Here is a 22,867-nt window from a genome sequence, read left to right on the forward strand (position 1 = left end):
AGCAGGATGAAAAGAAAGGCATATTTGCTCTGACATATTGCCAGCAGCAAATGTTAGGCAAAAATAGCCCAAACAGCAGCATGTGGCATCTTACTTCTCAGGTTTTCTTGCCCTGGTTGGTTCTGGTGTACTTTTCCCTGCCCTTCTGAGTTACTAAAGGTCATCTGTCACTCAGGTGCGTGCTGAGGAGATTGKTRATGCATGRCAGCAGAGGGAATGAACAGCCAGGRGTGCTGGTTTGTGCCATGGGGGCCATCAGCCTGGCACAGTGCTTAAAAGGTGCCTGTTTTCCTGTGGGAAGCAGCAGGACCAGCATCTCCTCCAGCCTCAGGAGTTGGTGGGCCCAGCTTTCAGGTGACAAGTTGGCTCTGGAAAGAAAAATGAAAAGCCTTGTGCTGCTGGTCYCCATAAGGATGAGCCTGCCAGGCTCACATCACAATTGTGCCCCAAAACCTTCCCTGAATGGTGGCCTCCGTGTCACCTGAAGTCAGCTTTAACCTCCCTCGACATGCCTTTCACAGCAAGCTTGCTCTGTAAAGAGAATGTTTCCATTTCTGGGCAGCCAGTCCAAGACAAGCGCTCCTCACTGTGAACATGGGTGTGTTACACAAAAGGCTGGGAACACATGCTCACCCAGGCTGGTCCCCAGTCCTCATGCCTGAAAGGAAAGCTTTCCTTATGTTAATTTGGGGGGGTTTGTGGTGGGTTTTTTTTGTAACTAGTCCAGGTGCACTGTTATGAGAAGAAAACAATGAGACCAARCCACAGGATGTCAGAGGGGAAGCAGGGAAGCTGATTTCCAGACACTTCATACAGAGGAGATGCAGCTGTCTTAATGCAGCCTTCATTTCCATCCCTTCAGCATCACTTTTGTAAATGCAGTTGCAGTTGGAAGAGTAATGATTTCCAAATATTTTGAGTTTTCTCTGTCCCAGCGGGGGAGCCCCACATACCTGGCCAAGCAGCTGAGGRCACCATGTTGTTAGGCCCTGCCCAGAGTAGGTGCCACCTGAGAATCTCCTTTTGTGAAGACAGAGTCCTGAGGGTTAATCCTGACAAAAATGCAGCACCATGTGATCCTGAGTGTGGGATGCAGTCAAAGARAACAGGCGTGGAAGGAAAGGGCCACCTTGCTGATCACCAGGGCTGCAGACGGGGGCCTCAGTGCASCTTTGGCCTGACAAACCCTTTTCTTCAGCCCCAAAGTGTCCCAAACTGCCCCAGAGTGCAGATTCCTGGGGGTTCTCTCTCTGCACAGGTGTCAACTCTCTCCAAATTTTGCCCAAGACAAGACTGTTCTTCACCCCCCACCCCGACAGGTGTCTATACTTAAAAGGCATAACCAAAAGGAATGGGACTCACTTTTTTCTAGGACTGTTTGAGGGTATAATAACTTGTATTTTAGGATTCAGTCCYATCTATGGAGTTTTTACTGTCTAAACTTCACATTTTCTTTAGATGGATCAATCAACCTGTCTGTTAAGTGGGCATTTCAGCAAACTGTCAGACTTYTGAAGGCTAATAAAGACACTACAGTTGAATTGAATGCACATTAAACAAGTTTGATATCTTTATTTTGTCCTTTTTGACGTCTGTCAACATCTCTTTAAAAAARGGGAGAAATTGTAAAACAAGTGTTTTTTTCAATTGTTATTACATCTCTGAGTGACTCACCAAAGCAGGATATAGCAAAACTTGCTGGATATAAACAGACTAAATAGGAGAACAGCATTCCACCCAGATATTTAAGCAGTATTTTCAGCTTCCATCGTTGAAATGTTTTTGCTTTACCCAGCCTCCTTGTTATTAATGGCCATCATGTCCCTCGACCCTACTGTCTACATGCATCTCCAAACATTGCTGACCAGCAGCACTCAGGCTGGAGGAGCAGTAACATGTCCATGCTGCTGGAATAAGAAATTCTCAGGATTCCATGCATGCTGATGGCTGGATGCCGTTCCCTTACGGATTCACTGCTATTTTTGACAGCAGCAGAGGCAGAGCCTTTTGTCCATCCCCTGCCARTGATTTGGGTGGCAGCCTAAGCAAGCCTTTTTTAAAGTACACACAGGCATTCCTGAGAGAGATGTCTCCCAGAAATTACTTGTTCTAGAATATTTTATMATTAAACCGGCTTTGTTTTGCCTTGGTTCCAGTAAACCCCACAGCTGAATGAAAAGACCTGCTCAGAAATGGTAATAATTTGTTACGTGATTGCTTGAGTAACTGAGAATCATCCCTTTTGCTGATGTTTCTGCATGGAATGTAAATACTTGGCAGGTTCCTCTGTGAGGCCTTAGCAGAGCTGCTGTGTATGCAGGACTTTTGACATACACAAATCCAGCAGTAGATGTTTGATTTTTTCTTTAGTTCAAAATTCTTGAAAACGTCTTTTGTGTTTACTTTCCCATTCACTAGTTGGTAAATTAAGCAGATTAAGTGAATTAATCAGTAAATTAAGATGTATTTCTTACTGTTTGTATTCGTTCTCAGTATTTCAGCCTATTGTGGTGTCCATGTGCCTTGGTACAGCCTAAGGAGAGAGCTGAATAAATGAAATGTCTTTTTTTCTTATCAGAGATTGGATTTTTCAAGCCTTTCCAGCATACTGCCATACTTTAAGAAAACCCCAGCTTTGAATATGTTTCTGGTGCTCTCTAGGCATACAAAAGTGTTTTTAAAGCCACACTGTGTCATATTTTATAATAAAGTCAACTAAAGTACCAAATAATCTCTTAATTTTTTGTAAAAAAGACCCCAGAGCTCCTCTGAGAAAAAGCATAAGTAATTGGGAGGGTCTAACATCACTTCTTGAAGGTCAGTAAGATCTGGGTGGCTGAAGAAGAGATTTTCACCCTCAGAACTGATGTTGAGAACATTGTCTTACCTCAAATCTCCTGGAGTCACTGCAGGTTTTGAAGAACCTTGAGATGGAAGGAGTTTTGCAGTTCCTGTTATCGACTGAGGTTTCTATTCTCCATGTGTTCTGCTTCCATCACCGTCTCTACAGATCTGAAATAATTAATTTCAGTTAGCAAAACAGAGTTATCCTTTCTGGCTAGCTAGGGAGATTGACTTAAAGATGCCATTTAAATATCCCTTTAGCATGTTATTCTCTTATTTCTATTCCTGTCATTTAAACAGAGGTGGTACAAGCACCTTAGTAAATCTTGGTCACGGGATTTTAGCAGCCCAAAAACAGCATTTCCAATGTACTTAAGAAAAAGCCCCAAATGCTGAGGAGACTAAYCAAAGTTACTCTTCACTTTATTAGTAATGAAGGTTCATTAGAATCTAGAATATAGACCTCACTAGTTCTTAATAGCTTGTAATGTTTTGCAGGATGGAAAGCAGTTTTCACCAGCTGAAACTTCAGAGAAGTCTTTTAAACTATATTTGGACAGGGTGACATGAGGTCAAGTAAGCTATAACCATGTGGATCAACATCCTGAATATTATCATTTGATTGGCAAAGAGGAGGATTTGGGATCACTGAAACTCTTATTTGATCTGGATGGGAATTTTTCTGTGACATGCTGCTTTTTATTAGAAAATAATGATTTACCACTGAAGAAAGATATCTTAGGAAYGTATCAGTTTCAATCAAAATTTTGTTAAGAAACTTGCCTAAACTGCACRAATGACTTTCTGGTAAGAGAAATTATGCACTTCTCCAAAATTGTCTCCTTTGCCAGTAAACAGTGAAAACTGGAGTGTATTAAAAGTGCTGGCTGAGGATACGAATCTATGTTTCCAAGCTGATTGCCTAATCTGCCAGGTTGTTTTTTTAAGGTGCCCAGTCTCCTCATTGAAAAAATCAGGTTTTTGTTGAGTTTGCAGAGAATAACTAACTTAGTAGCTTTGTCACTCAGTATATATACAACAGACCAAGGTTTGAGCCACTGCACTAAGATACATTTCTTCAAATGAGATCTCTCCACCAGTGGGGATCCCCAGCCTACAGCTGTAAAAAAGCACTGGGTCCTTTTACCTTAACTGTGAAACCAGAACTTCAAACCTACACATTGTGTATTGAGTTATTGCCCTTTCTTTCCTATCTCTGGGTTTGTTAATTRCTTCACATGAGTACAACTCTTCTTTTTTAATGGACCTGAAATGTCAGAAGGGCTGACATTCACTCTCGTTACCCGTCCATCAAGGAAGTTGTTGCAGTCAAATACTTTTGAAAAGTGGTGGGTAGAACATGCTCCCTGCCASCACACCCCATGGTGCAAGCACACACACATTTGGGTGGCAATTTGGGGCTGTAGCCAGTCTGCAGAGGGGGCAACTTAATTTCAACAAATGAGCAAAGAGAGTTTGCCAACTCTTTAATGTAATTACCACTGCCAGCCAGCACCGCTACCATCTGTATTTAGTCTGAAMTTCAGCCAGTTGGTTTTCATCCAGTTCCAAATCTCTGCCAGACATTGAGAAATCGAGGAAGTGGTTCTTGTCCTCTGCAGAAGCYTACAACAGAGTAGCCTGGAGTAGAGGCTCCGTGTCCTTTCTCTGGCCCACACTGAGCAAGAGCAATTAAAAACCTGGTACCCCACACCTGAGAGTTTACTGAGGGGCAACACCTATCTCAAAATGCTGGCCTTCACCTGTTGAAGTCGGGGRGAGAGTAATTTTAATGAAGTTCCTATGAACTTTTTAGTTTAATGAAATTTTAAGTTTTTATGAAGCAGTGCTAGGATCTCTTGTCCTGCTGATCCTGCCCGGGTTGATGTAGGATAAGGCACGTGCATGCKGTTGGGCATCACATGAGCTAAATACTGCTGGTCTCTCCCAGTTTGAAGCCCAAGCACTCTGAGCTAAGCTAGAGAAATATCTTGTGTTCAAGATTTGATTTGTCTCAGTGTCTTTCCTCAGGAATTGTCGTGGAAGGACCAAAATAAAGGGGTGCTGGGAGTGTAACAAAGCACACAGTTAGACACCCAGAGGGGGAGGCATATTGCGTATGTACATTTCAAGTTTGTCATCTGAAATGTTCATTGGGAAGATAATTTAGAACAGTTGAAATAATTAATACTGTCATAATTTTGTACACACTCTGCTGGGCACAGGAGGGACAGGTCTAACTGAACTCCTGGAACTGGCAATCCCTGCATTGCTTGATATCCGTGTGATGATGTTCTTTCTTTTTCTAAATTAAATGCAGATGGTTTTAGATGTCATTCCACTCATAGGTCACTTCCAGACTTGCTTGATATATGAGGCTCTGCTTCCTGATTTAGTTTTGTCTGGCCACCAAAGTTAATTCATGTCTTAAYATTTCATGCCTCTAAAGAGCAGGAATGTTTCTACCAAAGCAGAACAATGGGCTCTTGTTTCTTCAATGTGATAGTCTAGTAGTGTCTTCATTCAAAATTCCTAAAATATTCTTATCTTTTCAATGTCTTAATCTTAATGCAAATACAAATATAATTTGAAAGTGTCACCAAAGACATCGTCAGACTTAAAATCCCAGGAGGAATTTTAACCTTTAATTATTTACATGATTGTGGAAAAAGAGAAGTATAGTATATAAGAATTTTTCTATTTTTTTAAATAATTTCCTTTTTCATGCTTTAAAGAAATTTGTTTTAATCTCTAGTGCTTTATTTGTTCCTGATACAAGCAGGTTCTGAAGCTGGAATATAGTARAAGTTGCACTCATTTTCACTATGGTGAATAACATCAATATCTATTTTTTCATTCCATTTGACCACTAACCAGTCTAGTTGGAAATTTGTCTCAACAATTTTGCTTCTGCTAATCTCAGATAGGTCTGAAATGTAATGATGAGAATTTCATTTTTAGTTGCTGGCTAATTCATGGTAAAACATTTTTCTATTTTGTAAAATATTTAAGCATTTTTCTTTGAGACCTGAAGTATATCCTGGTTTTGTACATTACAGTTATATTGATGTGGAATGAAATTACATTCTTTTTCTCAATTGAGATAGAAGTGTTCTCCTGTATCGTCATGCATCTATTTTTTTTTGTCCTGCTGTCAGAAAGGACTTTTATACTGGTGCACCATTATTAAAAAGGTTTAATTTTAGCAGTATTTAAAACAGTATAGTTCTTGTGTAACTTTAAAACCACATCTTTGAAGGCTTAGTCTGAATAGTGAATGTGCTTCCAAGCTCTCTGCAAGGTAGACTCATACTGCTCTAGTGAAACCCATGCACATACCAAGGCACCCTGACTCTGGTGCCCTGCAGCATTTATGAGAAAGGAGTCTGGTGAAGGCATCTGAAACATGAGAGCTTTGGCACAGCCCAATGAGGCTCCCCAATCTCAGGATGGTTACCTGAGGAGCTTCTTATGCCMCTCAGCACCATCCACATGCAACCAGAAGTGCCTGACTTCAGTTACTTTTGATGAAAATTATCATCTAATTAAGATCTGATCCCAGGTGGTTTTCCAAGATATATTCCAAGCATATTCCAAGTATATCTTGCATGATGTGACTAGAAACAGGATTCTCATACTGTCAGCTACAATTACCTGGCACTGTTGTTATTATTATTATTCAGTCCAATATTTCACAGGAATTACTATATATTTAAAGGGACTTCAGATTGTTTTTCTTTTTAACAACTTAACAGTTAATTCTTTTTGTACTAAATAAATAKCAGATGTTTGGTAAATATTAGGGTTTTCTTGTTGTTGCAGAATTTATTCCCCAGGCTTTTGGAATGCCTTTGTCTCAAGTGATTGCCAACGACAGGGCCTACAAGCTCAAGCAAGACTCTCAGAGAGAAGAGCAAAAAGATGTCTCAGATTTTGTGGCCTTTCTCTTGCCATTTGGAACTAAAAGACAGAACAAAGAACTTTCAAGCAGTAACTCATCTCTCAGCTCAACCTCAGAAACACCAAATGAATCCACTTCTCCTAACACACCTGAGCCAGCGCCGCGGGCAAGGAGACGTGTAAGTAGASACATCCCAATGGGGTTTGGGACAGKAGGCAAAGAGAGAGTCTACCTGGACCAGGAAAAAGCTGTTGTGTGTGTGGACTGTGGAATATTTTTTATTATGTTTGAAGAGTGGTTTTTTTCAGGTGGGAACCTGTCATCAGCATCAGGTAACTCTTAACTGTAGTGGGAATCTTCTTTTGCTGATGCTGCTGGGAAAAGATCATATRGACTCTGCAGGTCTGTTACAGATCGCAAAGAAGCAAAGAGATCATCCAGAAGTCTTGCTGGCCCTTTGTCTACCTCCTTCTTTCTAAGTCTTTTAGATTTAACAAATTCCATCTATTCTCAACCTAATTTTTTCACCAGGGAAAGTGCTAATACTGGGATTGCAGCTTTTAGAGTGCTGATTTGGAGCCTTTAGTCCATAGCCATGAGGATGCWGTAGGACATGGTTCACCTACAGAGAAATAAGAGTGCTAAGGTGGGCAGTGTGACATGAGAGAGCTAGCACTTTCTCTAGGGAATGAACTTAGCTAATGASCTTCATGAATTGTCAATTATTTAACATTAACATCAACTCTTGTCCCATTTCTTGTCTGTCTATAAAAGTCTGTTAATAAGTGCACTTACTCCTCTCCCCTGAGCTTTTTTAGGGGATAGTAAGAAACTTTTATCTCTTGAACACTATTGCACTGTTTTCAACTGACAAATGCTTACAAAAAATTAAGAAACTATTCATTAGTAACTGATCATATAACTGATATAACCAATTTATCACAAGAATGGTGCACAGACACCTGGAGTGCACTCCTCTTAAACTGGAGGGATTGTTTRTCACTGGAGGGGTTGGTTATCACATCATTCACTTCTTCGCAACTGTGTCATTCAGTGAGCCTTCAAACACTCAGCTGAGACTTTCAAYAAGAGATAGAAGGTATTGCTGGCTGCAGAGCTCATGCTGTGGTTCTCTCTCCTCCAACAGCTTGACAGAAATCAYTGTTGCTGCATTTTCTWTGTAGGATTTTTGCCCAGSGGTTGGAGGTTGAGACTTCACATTCCACTTTCCTTCATGTTTCTGTGTGCTTAGCTTTAATACTTCCGCAGTCTGTTTAGATTTTGAACTCATCATGGAGGAGCAGGACTGATATCCATTATGTGCAAAGGTAATGCCTGGTAGATGGAACTTGATTTTCTTTGCTTGCTGGGCACTGCAGTCCAAGTATCACAGTGTGTGTTACTGAACCTGGAGCAGTGGGCACTGGTGTGCCCAGTCTCCTCCTTTGCTGTTCCTCAGCATTCAGGGAGGTTTGTCTGAGCCCAGACTAATAGGTCTGACTGAGTTTGAGCTGGATCTGTGGTGTATGTTGGTAATGTTTTCCTGTGCACTTTGTAAAATCAGAGCTGGCCTGGACTTGGTATTGCCAAGCGGTGGCTTCAGTCACTGAAATCAAGGTCACTCATCTTAAAGCCAGCTCAGTGTGCCAGTTAATCCACAACTTTGATAAAATGCCCAAGGACAATGGYGAACTGACCGTATTTACATCTATTTTAGGGATGTGAATCCGACTTAAGTGACTCTGGTAATGATTCATGAGGTGAGGATGCTTTGCAGACAGGCAAGGACCAGTAAAGGCAGGGTGTAAAAGAGGCACCTCTTGTACAGGATCTGCCTTGGGACCGAGGTGGTGAGGGTGGTGTTAGGATTTTCAGTATAAATCGATTCATTTGATGTTTGGAATGCCTAACTCTTTAAATAAAACAAAATCAAAAGCTCATTCAGTTGGAATTTTACACACATGGATCATAGCCAGAGGTTCTTGTTTGGTTTGGAGGGTTTTTTTGTTTGTTTTTGCTTCCTGTTGGCAGGAAATGGTAAAGGGAATCAAGCAGATGTACTTTTGAGACACATCAGAAATAAAGGTCAAAAGTTGCATTCTAAAGGATCTAGTAATWGTTTATAGTAATGTGGGTAAAAAAGAAAAAATCTAAAAAACTTCACTGTATTCTATTTATATATCTACCATGAGTTACAAGAAACAGAACTATACCTGATAAGTTAAATGTGGYTTGGGKTTTTTTTTWAAGATATYATGAACTAGRAATTGTTCAATTAATTTGAAATCTGGGTRGACTTTGTGAATTTTGCCTATGACTTGGAAACCTTCATAAAGTTCAGTTGGCTAGGTTGATGGGAGAAAATACTTCTAGAGCTTGAAATTCCCTTGTAGACAATTGTACAGCTCTCATTTATCTGACTAGCAGTCTGTAAAATTACCTGTGAGCAGAACAGTGTGCTTTTAACAAACTAATTGTCAGCAAAGTTTTGAGTAGGAATTTACATTTTCTTAATTATTTCTTAGGATGACAGGCTGCTTTCCTGTGCARTACATGTTATGTTATGGTAAAATTTATGCTTTGTTTTGGGAAGAAAGAAAGAAAATAGTTTACAACAGCTACTTTTAATAGGAATAGAACCCGAAATTTTTCTTTCTGTTTTATAATTATTTGTAAGCCTACATCTTCCCTGTAATGTTTTTGCCTCCTAAATGTGATAACAATTGAAAGAAATTGTAGTTTTGAATTGACAATAATCTTGTGGTTTGAAAAAAAAACCCTTTTTTTTCAAGTGTGAACATTGAAACATACCATAAATCTCCTGCTGCTTGTGCTGCCTTGTCCTTTACATACTCTTGAACTTCTGTACCTTGTTGCAGTCCAAACCTGGCTTTCAAAGCCTTCAATGGAATTTTAATGATTTTAAAATATTAAGATACATGAAGTAGAATTTTTTAAAAATATTTCCCCTCAACTTCTCTGCTGTATCTTTATTCTGTGATAATGTGGGATTATTTCAAACTGCACATCTGTATGTATTTGTGATATTTACTGTTAACTGTACATGGTGTATGGTTTTTAATAATTTTGCATACGTTTCACTGATACAATGGTCCAAGCTACAAAAGAAGTAGGCAATCAGATTTAAAGCTGTCTTTATATCTCCATGCACATGAATATGATGCTGCTGAGGTACACCCACACACCATGATTCATCCTTGCCCTGCAGTATGTGCAGGCTTACAACAGTAAAAAAATGGAGCAAGTGAGTGGAAAGCATTTAGTTTTTTCAATGTTTTAATTTGTGTTCCTTGTAATACGATACGAATAACATGGGTACCATTGTGATTTTTCCTATCCATTACACTGTTATTATAACTTCACTAATTTATAAAAAATGTTGTAGAAAATTGCATTTTTATATTAATTTGTTTAAAATGCAGATAGGTAAAAGTCTTTGTTGRACATCCTGTTAAACTGAGATTTTTCCAGCCCTACTGATTACTCGTGTGTATTTTACAGGGCGCGATGTCTGTGGACTCTATTACAGATCTTGATGACAATCARTCAAGATTGTTGGAGGCTCTCCAGCTCTCTTTGCCAGCAGAAGCCCAGAGCAAGAAAGAAAAGGCAAGAGATAAAAAACTAAGCCTGAACCCTATTTACCGGCAGGTTCCCCGGCTTGTAGATAGTTGCTGCCAGCACTTGGAAAAGCATGGTAAGAATCTTWTATTTTCCCAGAAGTGGCAGATGTATTTTTACTGTAACATAAATAAATGCCTGTTTTGAGAAGCAAGTATATGCTTCCAATTGCMAGGACATCTTTGAAAGTTAGACGTTTTCCCTCTTGTTTTGCCTCTTRCTAAAGGTACAGTCTCACAAGTAATTACTTGGATGATAGCTTCCCAATCTCARGATCTRTGCTACGAGCTTGCAGACTGGCCCATAGAGAATAGGGACAGAGGTTTTGCTTGGAGGTCACTCATCTTCTGCTGGGGGCTTAGCTCTGCAGAAATGGCTCTTCACACCTCACAGGTTTACCTGTACCTTGAGAATAAAAAGTCTGAAATGTGCCAGTCAGTCTGAACTCATTTTCACAAACAGTGGATCTTAYGGTGTGAGAGCTAAATGAACTATTTATACTGTAGTGCAAGACCTTTGATATTTGAAGATGGAGGCTCAGAATGAGAAAGAATTCCACTCTAAATATATATTAAGCTCCAAGAAACCTCTTCCTGTCCAGCACAAGGTTTGAAGGCTGAATACTCAGTTTGTCTCTGGCTTGATTCCTCCTGACCAGCCTCAGGCTCAGGCCTGCTCTCTCTGAAGGAAATTACAGACTCTTGCCACTATTCTTCTCATGTCTTCATGATTGTCCAGACACAAACCTCCCACAGCTTTATGTAATGCAGAAACAATAGCCAATCTAGGTATCTGTTTGCCATCTCTGCCAGTGTGTTTTAGTCTTGTAAAGTTTTTTAATGATAGTTGAAATAACTTGGCTGCAGCAAGATGGAGTTATCACATGGCCAGATRATAAACAAACCATAAAACAATGGTGACTACAACAGCAAATCRTGGGTTTGTTGCTAATTTCAGCAGCAAGAAATGATTTACTGACTCTGAATGAAAGGCTTTTGCAGATGAGGGACTACAATTTAAACAACAATACTGAGATTTCAGTTTGTAATTGAAAACTATGTTCCTTATAAATGTATTAAGGAGCACTACAATAGAGAGTCATTGTTAGTCTTTTACAGAGATTAGATACCATGGCAAGTAAGTATGGGATAATTAAGTTTGAGATAAATTACTTCCATMTTTTTAAGCAAAGGTAGCTGAGTTTGGAGAGCATAAAAATATCTGATTCAGCCAGAAGTGCCATCCAACTGAGTATCATTTGGAATACTGTGATTTTATATGACTTGATCATCTCTGATAAATTTTTAATCCACTTAACCCACTCTCACAGCAAAGATTCTTTTCTATATGACACTCTTTACTAAAATATTTGCTTTATATTGAAGTTTCTTTTTAAAGGAAATTTATGATGGGTTATTGTGCATTATTTAAGAGTGAACTATAATATACCACAGTGCAATAACGTGATATAATTTGGGGCAAATTCCTCAATTTTCAGTTTAATCTGCTGTTCACAAGACAGTCATTGGAACTGAGAGAAATGTAAAGATTGTAGAAGATGGATACTGTAACAAYATCATTCCAAGGCTATATGATTGACCAAGTTTCTGATTCTGAAAATCTTTATCTGTATGCATWAGTACTTTAGATTAATTTTTGATCAACAAATCACCAGCAGTTTCAGATGAATGCTTTAAAGGATAATTTTCAACATTATATGACAAAAAAATGGTTATTTTTTCATTCATAAAAGCCTCTGTCCTTGTTCACTTTTCCCTGTTTTCTCTGTTTCCCTTTATGTCCCAGAGACAATGAAGGCTTAACTTTCTGTAGAACTGCAGTGTAGGGCAAACACTGTATGCCTGTGCAGGAACTGGTAAAACCCTATCCAATGTGTGAATCTCCATCTCAGATAATTCTCTGCCAGTGTTCCTGGGTTTACTAGATGATAGCCCATCAACCAAAGAGAAGGGATTTAAAAAGAGGTGTTATGTTGAGATTATAAACTCAAAAGCAGAACCCTATCTGAATTTCTCTGATGAAGATCTGCAACTCCAAACACTGCTCAAGGTGACACGTCTCCAGCAAGCAAGTGTAGCCTAATGGCTGTCAAAAGGCTTTTGTTTCACAAGGTAATTTTATATCTCCTGTATGTCAGAGATGCACACTAGCCCTTGTTAGACCATAAACTTCCAAGCTTGTAAATAATCCCTTTTGCAAAAATGTGCAACTGTGTAAAATTACATTACGTACACAGCTCCTTAAGGCTCTAAAATTTCCACTCACATTGTCACTGTTAAAGACCATGTCACCTCTCAATTTTTCAGGCCTGTCACTCTGCAAGATACGTCCATTCAGGAACTATATTATCATTTGTTGTATTTGTAGTGGATTTCTACAGGTCTAGGAGAAGGTTTGAATTGATTTTTTATGAAATAGTGGGCAACACCACTTTCCTGATCACTTTAAATCTAAATAACACACTTCTGCACTTTGCTTAAAAAAAAGCTTCTTTATAGCTTTCCCTTTATATAATAGCTGTTCCTGCCGTATAAACTGCACACAACTCCCAGTTAAAGTTATTCCCTTGCACAGTGTGCCTGAGTGCCCTATTTATATACGTTTGAAGGAAACTCTCAACTTTGCCTTGACGGGCACTTCAGAGCCAATGAGTAACCCCAAACACCAACTGCTTCCTGTATCCAAAGACACGGCTCAGTGCCTGTGTATTTAGTTGTTTTACTGCCTGTTTCCTTTGATGTCAGTCCTGGAAGTTGCAYCTCCAAACCTTGAGTAGTGCCTCAATCTCTGCATACCTCTGTTGCTCCTAGCAGTGGCATCACAGAGATGCCATTTTGCAGATTAGGTGTGATCCTTAAAAAACACAGTGGATGGCTTCTTAATCACAACGGTGTCTTGCCTCAACATGGTAAGTACAAGTATGTGGAGAAAAATGTTGCTTTTTTAAAAAATTGTTTTAAGTGCACACATAGCTCAGAATGCTTTGGTTCAATGCAATTTWCAGGAGAAAATTAAACAGTAAAACAGTGCTATGATGTGTTACACTTGCAGGTCTCCAGACAGTAGGAATATTCAGAGTTGGAAGCTCAAAAAAGAGAGTAAGACAGGTGAGTGGATATGGATGTGGTTTTCCTTCGTCAGCCATGATACAAACAAATCTGACTGCTTTTGTTGTGATTTCTTCCCCATCTGCAGCATGGTGAAATGTAGGCTTTCTGGGTCATTGGTTTTTGATGGCTCATAACAAGCCATTTCCAGTATTTTCTACATCTGTTGAAATCCTTGTCAGGTTCTCAGCAGGTTAAGAGTCTCTGTATGTTTTGCTCTGCAAAAGTAGCACAGGGCTGGAGATCCAAATAAACTACAGTGAAGAAATTTTCCAAAGGTCACACTGCAGGGGAAAAAAAATCTTGGCTGTTCGTTTCATCTCAGAAACAGCTGAAGCTCCCAAAGTAAACTCAAACTGTAAATCTTTTTTGGAAAACTCATGGTATGAGAAAACATGCAAGTWCAGAACAATCTCTTTGACCCTAAGATCGCTGCTCCTCAATATCACCTTTCTTTTACCCCTGCTAGACTTCAAGGTCAGAGCAGACCCTTCCAAGTCTTAGTCTYGGCCAAATTATGAAAAAGCAAAGATAGTGTACAATTAGGTTCCAGAGACAAAATCAGATGTGGGTGTTACCCCCTAGGTATACCTATCTAGATACTGTATTGTTATTCCCAGAAGCTGGGAATTCATACTGAATAAAGGCAGTGGAGAATAGTGGTTAGTGTTTGAATGACACACAAGGAAGRGATAAAAAGTAAAAGGAAAATACTGCTCCCAGGAAGTATGACATCAAAAACATGAAACAGGACAAAAAAAAGGAAAAGATCCCAGAAGTTATGGATCTTTGCAAAAAGTTGCAAAAGCTTCACAGTGTAATGTTTTGTGACTCTGGAAAGTTCCTTGAATAGCTAAACTGAATTAATTTGGGCTGGTAGGACAGTATAGCCTACTGATTTGTAGCTTATTCTTCAGCAGTTTCTGTTTTTGCATAGCTGGTGTAACACCAAGCTAAAAAGCCATCTGCAGAGGCAGTTTTCAGATCAGCACTGGACTAGATAAAGTATTGGAATTGCCTCGCATTTATATTGCAAGCTTCAATGTCAAAACATATATTATCATTTAGGGGTGATTACAATTGCATCATACCTCTGGGGAAAAAGCAGAGAATTTCTATCCTTTGCTTGTAAACTAARCCTCACTTTGAACATCAGTGACTTTCACCACTTTTTCTCTTATTCTGTTTTCAGAAGGTGAGGAAATCAAGAGATTTGGGTATCTATGTTTTTTATTATGTGGACTAATTTATTGAACTAGGTAAACTGATATATTTCATTAAACAACAAGGAAGCACCAGCTTGGCCCTTTAGTTACAGTAATAAATGCTGTCAACATGAACACATGGGAAAGTCTGGATTTAATTAAAATTCCACTCATTTTCTGAACCATAGAAAGCCAAACCCAGCACTCAGATTTTGGAGTGCTTTTGCAGCTGTTCATTAGTTTTTCTTGTGTAGAAAGTAAGCATGTTTTGTTTTCCTTCCTTCCCTAGTTAGAAAATGTCCTGTTTCGACTGTAGTTTGTTGCAGGAAATACATAAGTAAATAAATGCATGTGCCAGCGGGGTTTTTGATTGGTGAGCAGCAAGAGAAAATCTAGAACACGTGCATCTCTTGCATACCTCCTCCTTTGTGTTCAGTGAGGTGTAGGAGAAAGATTCCTGAGCTCATGTTGACTCAAGGTGGTAGATCTGGTACATCAAGAWGCCAGGTATCTTCTTGTGCCTGGTACAGATACTTGAGGGTTGCACTGTTGCCTCAATGCTGGGTTTGGTGGTATTGTGGCAGTTTGAACCCTGAGGGTGAAGAGTAAAATAGCTGGAGTTCTGYTCTCCCATTCCCTGTTCCAGCACAGCTGTCCTCATGTCTCAGATTCAGTGGATGCTGTGGTTCACCAGGTGTGTCTTCCAAAAGTCTGACAGTATTTCATGTGAATGGAGCCTGAAAGACTTAAAACTGAAACTTAAAATATGCAGTTTTAACAGCCATGATGCCTGGGCCTGAAATGTGGCYGCATCTCACCAAAGCTTATATGATATTTTGCTGCTTAGGACACCTCTGTAGGTCTCGCAGATATCAGATCAGAAGTGCCACATTCAAGACTATAACAGCAATTAATTATTTAGACAGCTATTTGGGAAGTCTGAATTTCTGATGCAGTGCTAATCTGTTTCCTCAGCTGCTTTAGGGCACTAAGTGCAGAAACAATCTTCTGGACTGAGGTAATTTATGGTCCTCCACAGTGACGTTCTGCATTTGTTACCAGTCTGGAGAGTAGGATTAAGTTGGGAATGAAATCCCCAAGTTGGCACTGGAAAATCTTGGACCACAAATCAACAGGGGGAAGCATAATACTAGATAAAAAACATATTCTGGTCTTCATWGCATAATTTTTCATTATTAGCAATTATCTGATATTTATGTTAAAAGTAATCTTAATAAATTAGAATTTAGGCTGTGGTTTTTCAGTGGATACCYTTCACACCCACTATAAAAGCACAATTTCAGCTAAAACACAGGATTTTCACACAGTACACAYTCAAGATAGATTTCCACATGATCAAGATTTGCCACAAATTATCACAGGCATATAGTTTGCTTGTGACAGCTTCTTTCCTTTTTTTGATATGTTTGCAATATTCCTGGTGAAGAAACCTGATACTTCAAATTTCCTTGTTTATTAAATTTAGCTCTAATCACTCTGTGAGAAGATAGGTGTGACATTGTGATACCTCATAATGTTAGCAAAGGTACAAMTTTCTTCTAGGAAATAATTTTGAAACCTCTTGACTGTCTTCAAAATGAAAAGAGTAAAAAGTGGAGCTGTCAGCCTGAAGAAAGTATTCTGTTCTTGGTGCTGGAAAATCCCTCCAGAAGGGCAGGCTTTTATCTTTTTATAAGGTGTCTTGGATTTGGGAGAGGGATTTTTTCCTGCTTCTGGCAAGTGTGATGCCTTTGAATTATAGCGAATTTGTCTGAGGACCAAAGTGGGGAAAAAAAACAGCAATACCTTGTAATGATATTAGCTTGCTGTTTGTGAACTCTATAATAATGATAATTTAATGAATATAACTAAATTAGGAAGGCAGAACAAGGTGTGTGTGGATGAATGCTGTGAAGTCTTAGTGAACCTGTCTGCTTGCTGCCTTYCTTCACATAGGGTCTTACATGATAATTTGTGAATTTGGAGGATATTAATGTGATCTTATTATTAATCCTTTTGTACAAAATCATAACTGTTGCAACATGCAATTTTAGTCTTCGTGGTTCCAGGGATAATGCTGTGAGGTGGTATTAAGAAAGCCTTTCTTGTAGTTTTCCTTAGTCTCTCTGGTTTCTGCCTTTGCTATGAATTTAGTATTTCTTCAAAAATTATACTTGGACACATGTTTGCACACAGGATTGTCATATATTCGCTAGAAAATATTTGTATTTTATTAAAATCTGGTACAAACCTTAAGCTATTTTTCATGGAATAAGCAACAATTAGACATGAATTATATCTTTGACCTTACCAAAAGCTAGTCATGCTCAATCTTGAATGTGAAAATTAGTAAACCTACTTCTTTAAAGCTTTTCTGTTTTGGGATGTACTAATTGGGATAATAAGTGATTGTGATTTTCTCTCATGATCTTTTTCAGTTACGTGAAGAGTTTGACCGAGGCATAGATGTTGTATTAGATGAAGAGCACAGCATTCATGATGTTGCTGCTTTGTTAAAGGAATTTCTGCGTGACATGCCTGACCCACTCCTCACCAGAGAACTTTATACACCTTTCATCAACACACTCTGTGAGCTCTASAGCATCTTGATCTATCAATTTTCAAAAGCTAACCTGTTTGAATTCTTTGATCTCTACTAATAGCCTTCTTTTATTCTATTCCTTTAATGCTTGTCTTGATTTGCAACAAATATTCCTATGGTATACTATAGAAAATATATTATATTCTAATATACAGTAGCGTATATATAGCACACTATAGTGTGTATATATAAAAYAAATAATATAATATATTCTTTAGTATAAGTTTAATAAGGTCTTTTCTTGGGTTTTATACTGTGTAAGTATAATCCAGAAATCTAGAACAACAAAAATTTCACTAACTRTACATATTTTTGTGTTTGTAAGCATGTATTTCTATTGTCTGTTAAAACCTGACCCAGTCATTGGTTCAGTAGTACCACATCACAGACTTCTATTTGAATCTCCATATCTTAAAATTTTTAGATCTGTCCACTGACCAGAATTCCTTCATATAAATAGCTTCAAAAATTTGAGTTTCTTCACAATTATTGGTCCTCAAAGCCATCATATTRAGTGCTCCCAATTGTGTTGCCTAAGACCTGAGTGGAGACTCTCATGGATTTAGTAAAAAGTAAAGTGGGACCCTGGTATTAYGTTCTTCAGATTCTTTCTAGCCCTYRTGTCTGAGATGCTGCCTCTGTCCCACCTTTGTCACTGGCTACCATTTAGATCATAGATGGTTCAAGTGGTGGTGGTTGCAGAATGTCCTTTATATCTCTGGTGGCTTTTCCAATCTCCTGGTACCTCTGCAAGATGAAAAATTGTAAGCAAACCACACAAAAAAGGCTGAAGCATAAACCTGACTGGAATGTTTGCGAGCTCTATATACACTCTATATACCAGTAGCTATTCTTAAATGARTAGAGTAAGTAGAAAAGTAAGCAGAATATTTGAGTCAAATAACACTGATGGAGTGTGAAACATGGATTTTACTCTCTTATAGATGAGAAAAGGTCCTATGAACTTGTGTGCCAAATGTTGACTGATTAGGGCAAAAATCCCATTATAGTAGTTGTTATACCTTTGGTGTTTCCTTAGAGTTTTCTCTTTTTCTTCTGACATGGTAATGAAAATTATTCTTAAAGCTATTCCTATGCCTTCCTTTGGGTTGGGAGCAGTATATTTGTTCTGCTTTTAGGTTAGTTGGAGTGATTTTCTTAGAACATATTTTTTCCCCTCTTAGTATTAGAGCCAGATGAACAGCTAAGCACCTTACAGCTTCTCATTTATCTTCTACCTCCTTGTAACTGCGATACCCTTCACCGGCTGCTGCAGTTCCTCTCCACGGTAGCTGGCCATGCAGAAGACACCAGGGACAAGGATGGCCAAGAGGTGAGTCCTGGTCACTTGTGGCCTTTGCTTAAGTYATGGTCTAAAAAGAGATCTTTAAAGCCTTTAAACATATACAGTGGTGGCATACTCCTGAAAGATGAGGGAGAGATTTAAACTATTTGCCTGCACTTCTGCCATTTAGTTGTTTATTGTGTTCGTAGGGCTGTGGAAGTTTAATTTTTTGTATGACTTAATCAGTAAAGCATCTAACACTTCCTTTGGGAGATCACAGTGTACCAACCTTGCTGTCAAGAACATCTAATGTCATCCATCCTTCSCCTGCTGCCTTGTTTTATCCTATTATATTCTATGGAAAAATTACTCACAGAAGGTCAGGCATGCAAGAATATGCTTTTTCGTTTTCTTTTCATTCTCTGCTGTTGCTTTTTTATATGACCTTTGGACATGGCAGTTCACTTCTTGGTTCCCTTAACTTCCTTGTGTGCACTGGGTCGTGAAAAATAAAAAACAGAGGAACTCCAGCTGTATCCTTGCAACTGACAGACCTCCTCACTAACTGGAGTCAGGGTTCACCTTTGCCTGTTTTCTTTCTGGCCTCTTAACTGCTGCAGTCTGGACCAAATTCAGTGGGGAGTTGGGTGTGCACTCACCCCACAGAGACAGGAATGCCCACAGCCGTGGGGCTGAGCTCTAGCCCTGAGCATTCTCACCTATGGCCATTCACACCAAAGACCTGAAAATCCAGGCTTCCCATTTTCTGCCAGGAAAGTGCTTGAACTAGTGGGCTGCTGTGCAAAAGGTGGCAACTGAATGAAATGAATACAGTCTGTCCCTGTTTGACAAAATTCTGCTGATTTATCTGTGGGAAGTTTTCTCAGTCCCCTGAACTGCAGCAGAGACTACTTCTGAGGTTACTTCTGAGACCATTTTGAAACTCCTAGAGGATTTTGTCTTCGGATGGAAAATCCTGCTGATTTTTTCAAATTTGGACATCCTTTTTAACAATTGGCACTTTGAGACTTAGTTTTGCCAAATTTCTGCCTCAAGTCCTGTAGTGTTCTGTGTGACTTCGAAGCCTATTACTTTTAAATCCACTCTAAACACTATTATTTTTGTTCTCAGCAAGGAGTTGATAAAAAGCTTTATCTCTGTGATGGAAAGCATTTAGAAAGAGCACCCTGTAACAGTTTTACTGTGCTTAAAAACATATATAAGTCAGCTAAGGTCRTGGTCCCCCTGGTCCTGCAAAGAGTTGTCTGTTGGTTCTGCAATGTGCCCAAGAGGATCTTATTACAGGGCTAGGGGATGCTGCTTAACAGAGTTGATTTGGGTCAACAGTTGCACATCAGCTTTGCCACAGGTGTTTTGGCAAGGCAAATTTATGTAAGCAATTTTGACAGTATTGTAAGCATCAGGAATATTATRTGCAAYTGGRTARTTTTTATAGATAATACAGTATTCTKCTCACAAYTATTTTAACTATTTRTGAATAATTAGGTGAATAAAGGCAYAGAGGTCAAGAGAAAGTATTTTATTGTTACTATCACTGGAAGCAAAACAGCCAAGCTTTGGCACACAGACCCTCTTCAGGACTTCTTTCAACAGCCTTTGTCTCATGAATGTGAAGATGGATGACTGACTTTATTAAAATTACTCATTCAGTTAATTTCAGTGGAAATGTTTGCGGCATTTTTTAAGGATGCCCTGAGGCTGCCCTTAGGAAGAGGCTGACTGTTTGTACAAACAGCCTGCAGAGCAGATCCAGGCACAGCCAGAGGCTGCCCTGGCACACTTGAGGCACCTTGAGGTGTGCCTGTGCATCCTTGGTGGCTCAGAGCTCGGACAGAGTTTACACTGCAGGTCACCTGAGAAACAGCTGGGTGCTTGGTGRTGTGAGAATCAGGGAGTGTGTGCTGGGTTGAGTCTTTAAACAAAGAACCATCATGACTGCCCAGGCACCTACTTAGAACAGATGTTTTTCCAAACATTACACAGTGCTCCTAMCAATAAAAATATAAGCTCTCTTTTACTGTCATTTCTGTGCTSTCAAGTTGAGCTCTTTAAAAAACAAACCATGTGCAGTCAGTGTAGTTTTAGGTTTGGTTAGAGTATTCAGTGAATGATCAGCTACAAAAAAAATATAAAAAACTCTTTTTAAAGCATCTGTTTGCTACAACTCATTTATTGAAATTCTATTTTTACTACCTTTTTTTTGGTGCCTCCTTATGTCCATCCTTTAAAAAAATTATTAGTTCAAATTACCTCTACTTTTTACTTTGTTGAAAGAATAGAAGGGGAAAAAATAGTCTAATCACAAATATGGCAATGAAATTCTTGATGTAATAACGCATGTTATATATATTCCAGATAATTCCTCTCTAGTCTGTTGTGCATTCCTAGCATTTTACTTCCTCAAAATTCAGGTTACTGTTGCTTCTTTGGGCACAGAATTATAAAAGTAGAAAAAAAGGTAAAAAACCCAACAAACTACAAAAATCCACCTAACAAGTAAACATTCGGCATGTTTTAGAAAACAAGTAAAAATACAGGAAAATACTAATAAAAACAATGAGCCTTCTCCTTAATTATCTAAACAATTTAAACATGGAAAATTRTCTCTGTATATGTTTCAAATCATGAGTGCTACTTGAGAAAGCCAGTAATTTTCAGTATTTGGTCCTAAGAGACAGTAACATGCTGAGATGGTGAAGAAGGAGGGAGGTTTCTCTGAGTTCAGAAGCATGACACTGTCGAGCTTCCAGGGAATTAAGGGCAGGAAACACTTCTACCTTCTATTCCTCCAATCCACTTGAAAACATCCAGAAAATCTACAGTGCTTGTTGCAAAGATGTTCCAAACAAGTTGTTTCAGCATTTCGAAAAGCTGTTCATTTTTTATTTGACTAGCACCAGGTTTTGGGTTTGATAAACAAAGCATCTGCCAAATCAGGGGGAAAAGTGTGTGTGGGTATGTAGGGTGAATGTGTGTAGATGTGTGTATATACATATCTGTGTACATTAGATCCTGTGAGACCCCACCTCATTTATATTGTGTTTTCTAGATTACTGGGAACAAAATGACATCGCTTAACCTGGCCACCATCTTTGGCCCTAACTTGTTGCACAAGCAGAAATCTACAGACAAAGAATTCTCGGTTCAGAGCTCAGCTCGAGCTGAAGAGAGTACTGCTATCATAGCTGTCGTGCAAAAGATGATTGAAAACTATGAAGCCCTTTTCATGGTGGGTGGATATTTTTTTCATATTACTCATATACATTTGTAAGATAAAGGAGAAAATACCTGGTTGATATTAAAGTAAATGAGGATGAAATAAACTGTAGAAACTGCATTAAATTAGGATCAATAATTAAAAAAGAGTAATCCTCTAGCAAGGAGAATGATTTGCAGTAAGTGAAAATATTAAAAATGTGTACTTATATCTTGCTTGGAATGGTTTCTATGTACATAAAGGTATACTGTTTGGAAGATAGTCTGTGGAAATGATGGGGTTGGCTGTTCAGTTATATGCTGAGCAATGCATGGACTGAAAATGATCTTCCACATCTCAGTTTTGAAAGTCAGGAAGACAATTCTTCTGCAGGGATTAAGACATCCTTGGTTAATTTAAAGACTTGCCTTCCCTACCCAAGRCTTTTTTGTTGGTGGGATGGAGAGGAAGGACAAAGCTTTCTCATTTGTTAGTTGGGTAGAAGGAATAAAACATAAACCTGAGTAGTTTATGTGTAGTTCCAGAGTTCACTTCAGTTCTCTTGCTGAAGCAAGGAAGTTCTTCATAAAAAGGCTGAAGGCCTTGGACTTGGACAAGTTTATTTAAGATGCAGCTCAGCTGAATCACATTCCTCATGCCTAGTAGTTACCTGAGCAGTTCATTCTGTGTCTTTATCTTTTTGTGTACAAAATTGTAGGTCAGCTCAGTAGGACTTAAGTCTGAGAGGGCCCTGCTCTAGAGTAGCAAAGACCCGTCAGACCTAGTGGTGGGCACTATTCTGTCTTTATTTTAGTAAAAAAATACATCGTAACAGAACCAGTAGTTGTGAAAAAGTGGAAAAAGCTTGGTCGTTGTGTCCTGAGACTAAGCAGCCCTGTGTGTTACACTGAGGAGATAAGTTCCCAAAACAGGAAGAGCACTCTGGAAACCTTCAGTCCTTCGGCAAAGCTGAGTGCTGGAGGCCTTGTTGGAAGAAGGTGGACAAGCCTGAACTGTGGGCTGATGGCCRCATGGTACTGCAA

The 22,867-nt window shown here is 39.0% G+C and overlaps 1 protein-coding gene across 2 annotated transcripts in view; it reads left to right on the forward strand.

Moving 5' to 3' along the window:
• The window catches only part of ARHGAP6 (Rho GTPase activating protein 6), a 298,644-nt gene that overhangs the window by 260,768 nt on the left and 15,009 nt on the right, over positions 1-22,867 (forward strand). For both annotated transcript variants that reach the window (XM_057389658.1, XM_057389666.1), the window contains exons 4-9: positions 6,667-6,923; positions 10,268-10,463; positions 13,460-13,515; positions 17,159-17,309; positions 18,507-18,655; positions 21,678-21,857. In XM_057389658.1, the coding sequence (XP_057245641.1) occupies positions 6,667-6,923; positions 10,268-10,463; positions 13,460-13,515; positions 17,159-17,309; positions 18,507-18,655; positions 21,678-21,857 (989 nt within the window). The remainder of the gene's footprint in view (positions 1-6,666; positions 6,924-10,267; positions 10,464-13,459; positions 13,516-17,158; positions 17,310-18,506; positions 18,656-21,677; positions 21,858-22,867) is intronic.

The sequence above is a fragment of the Malurus melanocephalus genome, unplaced genomic scaffold (genome assembly GCF_030028575.1).
Source record: "Malurus melanocephalus ecotype Western Australia unplaced genomic scaffold, MMel_1.1 scaffold_1, whole genome shotgun sequence".
Taxonomy (NCBI): Eukaryota; Metazoa; Chordata; class Aves; order Passeriformes; family Maluridae; genus Malurus; species Malurus melanocephalus.